The sequence below is a fragment of the Acanthisitta chloris genome, unplaced genomic scaffold, assembly GCF_000695815.1.
Source record: "Acanthisitta chloris isolate BGI_N310 unplaced genomic scaffold, ASM69581v1 scaffold25329, whole genome shotgun sequence".
In the NCBI taxonomy this organism is placed as follows: Eukaryota; Metazoa; Chordata; class Aves; order Passeriformes; family Acanthisittidae; genus Acanthisitta; species Acanthisitta chloris.
This window is the reverse complement of record NW_008693430.1, coordinates 2,121-11,611: the sequence shown is the minus strand read 5'-3', so window position 1 is coordinate 11,611 and position 9,491 is coordinate 2,121. Positions and strand designations below refer to the sequence as shown.

At 38.9% G+C, this 9,491-nt stretch overlaps 1 protein-coding gene across 1 annotated transcript; it reads right to left on the bottom strand.

The window, feature by feature from the left end:
• Positions 1 to 578: 578 nt before the first annotated feature.
• Positions 579 to 5,785, bottom strand: LOC103810187 (isochorismatase domain-containing protein 1-like; the record flags this gene model as incomplete). Its single annotated transcript, XM_009083080.1, is given in 5 exon segments — positions 579 to 677; positions 2,861 to 2,916; positions 4,748 to 4,864; positions 5,258 to 5,451; positions 5,615 to 5,785. Coding segments are annotated over 5 exon segments (637 nt in total), but the record flags the coding sequence as incomplete, so codon positions are not given.
• Between the last annotated feature and the right edge of the window lie 3,706 nt (positions 5,786 to 9,491).

Here is a 9,491-nt window from a genome sequence, read left to right as displayed (position 1 = left end):
TCAGCTGCTGCTTGATTTATGTGTCTTATTCAAAGAAAAGTGAATTTTCTCCTACAGAACAAAAGCACACATGTAGTCCATATATCTTACTTGGTTTTAACTTATGCCCTATTAGAATGCTACATTTACATAGAAGATTAAAGCATATCATATCCCATTTATCCAACACATAATTGTATTCTATTAACAAAAGTAAAAGAAAACACCACAGAACACTTTTACAAAGTGCACAATGAAGAGGTGTCACAGAAATATGCATTTTCTGTAGCTGTTACAAGCAGTGTGCAGTATGGACAAGCAGGCACTGTTATTTTTTCTTTCTTTTTAAAAGAACAAGGACATTTGAAAACTAAAGGGTCCTGTGGCACCCAAAACCTCTGACAGCTGCAACTAAACAGCATGAAGCGGCACATACATGTTTAACCACACAATTTTGCCAAGGCAAACATGAGTATGTCAATTTTGATTTTTATACGTCTACCAAACTTTGAGCAAAAGTAGGTGCACCTGTGCACTTACACCTGTCCTTCCTCTCTAAAGAGAACAGTGAGATCTGCTTCCTCCACACCCATGTTAACCTTTGGTAAGGAGCCCTGACCCAGGGACACTTGCCTTAGTGACACTTTGGATCTCTCTGAATTTTGGTTGTTCTTAATCAGCTACCAGCAGCAACTTTGCTAGTAGTAATTACAATTCCAGTACAAGCAGATGCTGAAAAAGAAAAGAGCAGAGAGAGAATAATGTGAGATATTTGCAAATGTGAATGAGTATCCACTTTGTAAAAAAGAGGGATGGCACTTTAGAAAACATCTCCTATTAACAAAAGTACTGCCAATTCCATTCTTGCATTTCTTAGTGATACCGTTTATAAAGCTAGAATGAAAAGTGCTGGGTTTAAAGTTTCTAAAGACTTTTTAGACTTTAGCAAAAGGCTGGATTACAAATAAGGCTTCCTGCTTGGACTGGATTCATGTCAGATTTAATAAGCAGCAGACCCACACCTTTTACAGTAACAACCCTTTCTGCTTGCGTGGTCCAGAGGGCATGTTTCTTCACTCTCATGCAGATTTGAAAGGTCTGGGGAGACAGAAAGCAGCAAAGTCCTGGCTAAAACCATTAAGCAAGAAATTGTAACAATTTCTCTTTCAGGGCTTGTTACATACTACTGCTTCAGCTTTTGGTCTATACAATGCACTAGTAGTAGGCTAGGGAGACAGAAGGAAAATCTCTTCCATAGACTTTATAAATCATACTGGCACAACAACAGCTCTTTTTAACTGATGTTTCATAACAGCCTCAGTAATTCCAGAGTTAGTTCTCACAGGCTACAGAATAAAATGCATAGCTGCACACAAAGCAAAACTGAAAGAGGTCTGCTAGGTTTGTAAGTGTGCAACTCAAGAGAGCAATGCTTCATGTAGCTCAAGCCACAGGAGTCATTGTAAAGTCTGTTGACTTTTAAGACTGCGGTTGTTGCCTACATAGCAAAGTTATCTTCAGCAAAGGCTGACCACCCCCTGCTCTGCATCATCTTCCCAGTAATCATACAGATGCTGTGGCACTGAAACTATTCATGGATCCAGCTTCCCCTGCATCACTGTCTACTCACCTGGATGCTCCACCAAATCTAATGGGGTCCTGAATGAGCCAAGGGAGGGCAAGAGGCAGAAAATACAGATACATACTTACAGGTTTCAATTGTCATCACTAAAGGAAAGAGAAGTTCCACACCTTCTAGGGCATAGGTCACTGCTGTTTAGTTGTTTAGTCACAAAGCAATTGCTAGGGGTAACCTAGTAATTTTACAGGACCAAGCAGTGAAGTATATGCAACTATAGTCTATACAACAACAAACTGACTAGGCTGGATTTTTTCAAGTCAAGGTTTCCTGCTTACTACAGTTGGAGCAAGCCTTGCAATATTCTTAAGCTGAAACAAAGCAGCTACCTTCTCTGGGCATCTTCTACAGCAGCTTCTACAAAGCTCTCCTACTATGTCCAACACCACATTTGCTAAACCTCATAGACATGAAAAAAAAAAAGAAAAATAGGAAAATCAAAATGAAATCTTATGGCAATGTTTTCAAGATTAACTTCTTCAGGTATGCAAAGATTTTGTTTTTAACTAGTATGGATGAGAGAAAAAACAGACTGGTAAAAAATCATTGCTTTCTGTGAAACACTGATTGAAAAAAGAGAATGCCTTCTCTTTAGAAGCAAAACATACCATAACATGTCAAAGAGGCTGGCATTGTTTTATACCCTACTTCTAGGACTAAATATAATTTATATAGATTTCAGATTAGCAAAAATTAAGAGATGTATGTGCTAAGCACACTGGATGATTTTTGTGGAAATTAAGTTTTCTTATAAGACAGTCTGTCAAAAGAAGGAAAGTAACAAGGGCGTGTTGCATCCATGCTGCAAAAACAAGTAGAACACATGTAGAACAGAAAAGAAATCCAGCAAGAACAGACTGAACTGTCTCAATCCAAGACCAAGCCATGACGCATGACATCTTCATCACATAGGGCAGAAATTCACAACAGCCATAACCTTGAACAATTGGGTTGAATTATTTCATCAATGAAAATTTTGAGGGATTTTTGTTTCTGAGGGGTTTCTTTGGCTGCAAGTTTTTGCCTGTTGTCATTTTTAAGCACACAACAAAAGCAGAGACACACTGTCATCCAGGCAGATGTGAAAGCTTTGTTTATCAGTTATTCAAATTGTGCTTCCTAGTACACCTGCTTGGGTATTTGCATGTTCATCCCCAGCATGATCAAAACTCATGCTATATGATGGGAAATGTGGAGAACTGAAGGGACATGTGAGGCCAGATGGGACACATTTGAGGTTGCTGGAGAAGCTGGTTGTTATCACTACAAGGTCACTCTTTGTCACCCTTGAAAGGTCACTGTGAATAGAGGAGGGCTGTGTTACTGTGAAAAGGCAAATGTTATAACCATCTTCCCAGAAAGGTAAGGACAAGGATCCAGAGAACCCAGAGCAGGAAATCTCACCTCAGCTCACCAAGTATGGTGCAAGTTTGCACAGGAGGCAATGTCAGACCCATTTATTAGAAGAAAATGACAGGAACTGTGAGCTGTATGGTGAGACTAAGGTAGGTTTACCCAGTGCTTTGGTGTGTTACCAACTTCCCTAAGAAACATATCACCATGGTCAGCCAGGATTATGGACATGTCCAGTACACGTCCCTTACTCCTGGTCTCCTGCTCCCATGCATGCCCAACTCTTGCCTGCTCTAGCCCACGCCTCCCAGTAGCATTTTAAGAGATGCTCTGTAACACGAAAAGAGAACAATGTTTGAAAGTGCAGCCACAAAGGAGAGGAAGGACTTACTGCCATATCACAGGGTGGCTCAACACTGCAGGGCAGCAAAGGTTCTCAGAATCATATTATGATGATTACTACTTAAGGAAGTACAGCAAAACATTTTCTTTGTTCTCAGTGAGAAAGCATTGCAAAGGCATACTGAAAAGTTATCTAAAACTGACCAGTTTCCCTGGATTACAGTTTTTGCAAGAAATCACAGTTTAAAGATAATCAATACCTTTTTGACTAGAAAGAATAGCAAAGGTAGCTAGTCACTGTCTTAACCTCTATTACACTGAACCAACTTCTACACTTACAGACACAGCGTGTGTGATCATTTAATGTACAAAGACACATGACAAGGCAAACAGATTTCAGGTTTTCTAGATTTGTTTTGTCTAATACTGCAGCTGCACCACATTGATTTGGGAAGTCCCTGATTCCAGTCCTTCCTGTACTCTGTGTAGTCACTATGCTCTATATGACAGTTGACATTAGGTTACCACTTAATCAAAGTCAGAGGTTTCATCAATCGCTATATGCTGGGGATTTCCCTTTAGCCTTTAATTCTCTTATTCATGAGGAGCAGAAGAAATGAAGTCTTCTCAAAATCTAAAAAAAAAAAAAAGTATAAAATGCTGTAGTTTTTGTTTCAATTTCTAAATAATTGTTAGGACCTGAGGCAAAAATTGCAGCACTTAATATATATATATCAGCTTTTGATTTCCAGCAGTGTTGTCTCCAGGGAAGCTAGAGTACACCACCAAAAAAGCTACTTTCATGAGTTTGCTAATACATAGTTGTATGTGCTTTTAAATCTTCTTGCTACATTTATCTCCACTTTCTCAACATTTAGTTAGTGTAAGCTCCCAGAAGCAAGGGAAGAAGGGAATCTTTGCTATAATCACAGAGCCTTGAGATTAAACTTTAATTTGTACTGATGAGGAAAAACGGAGGGAGGGACAGATTTAAGAAGGACCTCTGAACACAATAATTTACTATATTTCATTGCATTTCAAGAAATTTCAACATATGAAAAAATTCTGTTTGAAACAACAAAACCAGAAACTTTGTAGCACTTTTAATCTGTTGTACAGGTAACACTCCATAAGAAAGTATCCTAAGATGCCAGTGTTTATACTGAGTAACTAGATTGCAATGAAAATAATCTGTTTTGAAATCCATACATCCCAAACTGGGTTCCACATATTAAATCATGATTTGAGGAGGAAAAACAAGGCATTAATTCTTCTCCACTTTGGATGCTGTTCAAAGAATCAGAGCACACACCTCTTCTCAAATCTCCATCTGTCCACTGCTTACTGTCCTTAGAAATTCCTTGTAAGTTGACAATAGGCAGGGAACTAGACATACAAGCCCAAGGTGGGGAATGCCTTGGCTAAGAAACTTACCTCATTCTGTCCATCATACTTCTTGATGAGGTGGCATCAGTTGCAATACCAATGCCTAGACCTCTGCCAATTAATTCCAATGTTGTTTGCTGGATGCATATATGAGTCCGCAGGGGAGAAATCAAAGGCAAAACAGCCACCAACAAACCATTATTATAAAACATTAGTAGTACAATGCCAGATTAGAGTGCCTAATTAATTGGAGCTCAAATATGTATTTTTCTACCCCTGACATTACTAGGGAACTCAAAGTGCATTTTAAATGCCAACAAAGACTGAGACAAGAGCCTGTAGTTTACAATACCTCATTTCAAATTTTATTATGAGATAATATCAAATACAACACAAGACTAACATTCTGTAGAGGATATCTGAGCTCTAAGCAATATAAATTGAGTTGTTTGTTTTTTTTTTTTTTTTTTTGTAATTACAGAAAGAAATGCTTAATACTTCCGTTGGCCAACAGACATTACCATAAACCAGAGCAGGAATAGCAAGACATTGTACTCCAAAGAGGACACACTGCTGACTCCAGGGATCTCTGCTAATGCTGTTTCAACTTTTGGCAACACCACTGCAAACTTTGCCTTGGGAAGCACCAGTTTAGGTCCTGTTAAACCAATTTCTTGCACAGTGCTGCCAAGACCTTTGGGATAGTGTTCAGTTAAAATAACTGGAATTCCAAAGATCCATGCACCTTGGAGCTGCAAGGGGGCAGGGAGGAAAGCATGCAACAAAACTACTAAAAAGAATAATTGCAGAGACATTGTTATTACCTGAAACTGAGCAATTGTTAAACTGCGTGTAAAATAACAGTTTACATGTATGATCAAAACTCACTACAAGAAAAAAACCCAACAAACATACCAGTTGCTGACCCACGCTGATGATATAGCCAAAGTACTTGATGGCAGGCCTGAATCACTCTTGCATATCCCAACAGAAAAAAAATAAATTGGTGCTTGAAAGTGTCAGGTCACCCAAAGCAGTAATCTGAAAAATGAAATAAGGATAATGTTTTCCACAGTAGTGAAGACCCTTGAAGAAAAGAAGCAGAATGAGAAAGAGTCTGCAAAGTCTCTGCCAGGTAACAGGTTTCTGCTACTTTGAGTCAAAACAGAAGAAAGGTTTTTCAAGCCTGATCTTCATATATTCCTAAATTCAAATGAGTAGCCAATACTGAACAGCGTGGTAGAGTCATCAATACTTAATCAAGATTCATCAATAGGGAGACACACGTTAATGTACATAGAAATCTATTTTTAAGTCCTCCACTCTTGGAACTGATACAGAATCAGGATAAAGTTTAAAAAAAAGTCTGACTTCCACTTGATTTCAAATGGTGCATGTACATGTATTTTTCAATACTTTCATTGTGTAGCAGTCCAGTTTGTCTAGGATATCTTTTAGCACAAGTTTGATGAAAGTCCAAGGGCTAGAATAAAAGCAGAGAAGCTTGTCAATATTATAAATAGAAACTGAACTAAATACATTTTAAGGACAAAAATAATCTCCTAGATTTTTCCCTCACACAGGCTACCAAGTGGGGTAGAAAGGAGGAGACAAGAAAAATTTAATTTTCTCACACTTTGAAAGAGTGCTTTGTATTTTTAGGAAATTACTTTCACTACCTGTAGAAGAAAAGAATAAGGCTTCATCTGGAAGCTACAGGGCAAGAAAACAGCTACATACTATCATTTAGTTGCAAGGCAGCTCAAGAGAAATTACATCCACTCCGGAGCTTTTCAGCAGACTGATAAGTCAAATTGAATAAACTGCTTCTGGGAAGTAGCCATTAATTGCATACACTTCATTTGCTGCAAACTGAGACTGTGATGTTTTAAACCAAATCAAAAGTACAAAATCTGTGACATAATGTGTTTTGGAAGAGTGCAGATATACCTGTCTGTTGAGGCACATGCAGTAACAACCATGAAGCAAATGCTTTAACATTGGACCCACTGATGTCACAGAAAGACAGAAGAGCATCACAGCATGCCTCAGGGAAATCTTTTGCACTAAGAAGATGCAGCTGCACTGTTACCACAGGTTATGGGATCTTCATCCTTGGTGTGTTTCAGCATTCAGCAAAGCAGCAGCTGATTTGATTAAGGAGATAAGGAAGACAACCTCTAAATATCTCTCCCAAATGACACTTCTACAATTCTACACCATCTAATAAAGCAGGCCAAGGACCAAGAAAGATTGGACATGAAATTAAATATTGATGACTGCCTTGTTCTTGAACACCATCCATCTACATGCAGCAACAATGCAGAAACCAGCTGGTAGGAAGTACTCTTGTACAATCCAACACAACAGTGAGCATCTACTGTGACCCATTCCAACTCTGGCACTTACTACTATTAGAGAAGCCAGTCACGACATTCAACTTTCCTACTACTCAGCAATAAAAATAGAATTGGAATAGACTGTATATAGAAGTGTGGCTCCTACTCAGAAAATGTGTCGGTTTCTTTTGGCATTTATACAGCAAGAAAAGACTATTAGTTTCCTCTATAAATCATTTCATCACTCTAAATTTTTTAAGATAATTTTGAACTACCACAAACCATCATGGATTGTAGAATGAGCTCCATGGAGTTAGTCCTTAGAATACACCTTCCTATGCCAACACAGCAGATGTCACTACATCCTCAGGAGAGGAACAAATGTGAATGGACTAGGAAGGTCTTCAAGAAACTACATAGTCTGCCTCTACAGAAGGATCAAACAAATGCAAATATTTTTCACAGATGCCCATTTGTTCTGTCCCATCAGCAATAGAGCTTCTATACATCCCATACCACTGCTCTGTTATATTTACCTTGCAGTGTTTTCTCACCCACACCTCCTCTGTTGCCATTTAAGAGTGCTATTTCCAGTTACATCCATGGTGAATTTGGAATACAGGAGTGTTACCATCTTCCTTCACATGGATAACCATGCACAAAACCTATTACCATACCTCAAGGTTCAGACCTGGTCTCCTTTTAGTCCTTCCCCTCCCTCTCCTTATTCTAAAACATGTCTAATGCTTTTAATCTTACTTCCTACAACTCGAATAATTTTCATGGTCCTCCTTGGGCTAGTTTTCAGATTGCAGGCTACAGCAGGACACCCAATGCTGCTAAAGCAGCAGTGCTTCTCTGCCCATACTTCCCTGCACTAGCAGAGCCTCAAAGATCAGCCAATTCACAGCTCTTGCAGGCACCACTTATATTGTACTTTCCAGTATGCTATTTGCTCTTTTCATAATTGATAATACTGAGACTCCTGAGGTGCATTTAAAATTTAAAATCATCCCTTGAGCTCTCCCTCATCTTTTATTTGTGCAGTTGATTATTTCTACATTTGTTGCTTCCATTTCAAACTGCATCTTATTTCACTTTGTTTCTCCAACTTATCATGAAAACCTGAATCCTGCTTGCTTGGATGTTGGCAGTTCCTCTCAGTCCTTCTTGGAACCTTCTGCAAAACCAATATTTGCTCTAAGTTTCCTCGATGACAATGATGATGAAATAATTACAAACAGTGGATTTGTAACCAATCTTATAGAGCCCAACTCCATATTATTTGACCATGAGGTGCAGAAGAAAACTTTGCAGCCAGGGAGCATCATCTTTTATAGACTTCCACTGAAACCATAATTCCACATGATTGTGTCAACATTACAGGGGGCAGGAACAAAAGCCTTTCTGCTTTTCTCTATTATCAAGCTGGTTTCATATGATTTAACTTGTGCCTTCAGGTTAATACCAGTGGCACTCTAAAATAAAGTTGTGTCAACTCTATGTTTGCCAAATAAAAGCTTTTACCAAATCTAACATGAATAATTTCTATATTGATTTTCGTATGCATTTCTGATTAACTTGCAGTCTGAATCATGGCAGAAGAAGAAACTGGAAGAAGATGGTAAGATCAAAAAATCAACACTTGCTTATGTTACCTGGAATAGGAGATGTGAGAAGAACAGAGTGCAGCAGAAAGCAGTTTGAAATCAAGTTTCATAAACAGTGGCTAACACAGTCACATTCATATAAGTATTTCCTATCTTATAGGAAAGGTTCTATTTACAGGTTCTTCGATATGCCACGTTAATCCTACTGCTCATTTGCTTTCAAAGCCATGCTCCCCTTCTACAGCCACACTGCATCAGGGAGTGGGACACCTCCATATATCCTGAGACACTGAAAAGCATTGTCTGCCACACCACTTCAGTGCCAGACCCTACCAGTGAGGTGGGGTGGGGGTAATCCCAGACAAAAACATCAAGCTCTGGGCTGACCCACCCGCACATGTTTGATTTCACTCCAAAGAGAGACAGGCTGGGCAAGGATGGTGAGCCACTGCAACCACTTCACCTCTTTTAGTTAATCACCAGGAGTTTATTGCCTCCAGCTGGAGGTTATCCACAGCACAATACGAATAGGTACATCAAATGGATATGTAACCTGATGCAGCTCTTTTATCCAGCTGGAAAAATCACCTCTAGGACCTTGTCCAGACCAGGATTTAAAGGTATGCTGTCACAAGTTACATAGAGCTTTAAATCCTGCCCTAAACAAGGCCTAGGTGGGAAGGAAAGGTGCTTTTCACGTATCTTTCATGTCTGCTGATCATTATTAATCAGGAAAAACATGATTATGATGAAGTACTATAACTGCAGCTTCAGCTTTAATAAAATATACACATATACTGGCTCTGTACCTCTGCTTTCCCTATTCAAACTTCAGGAAACCAT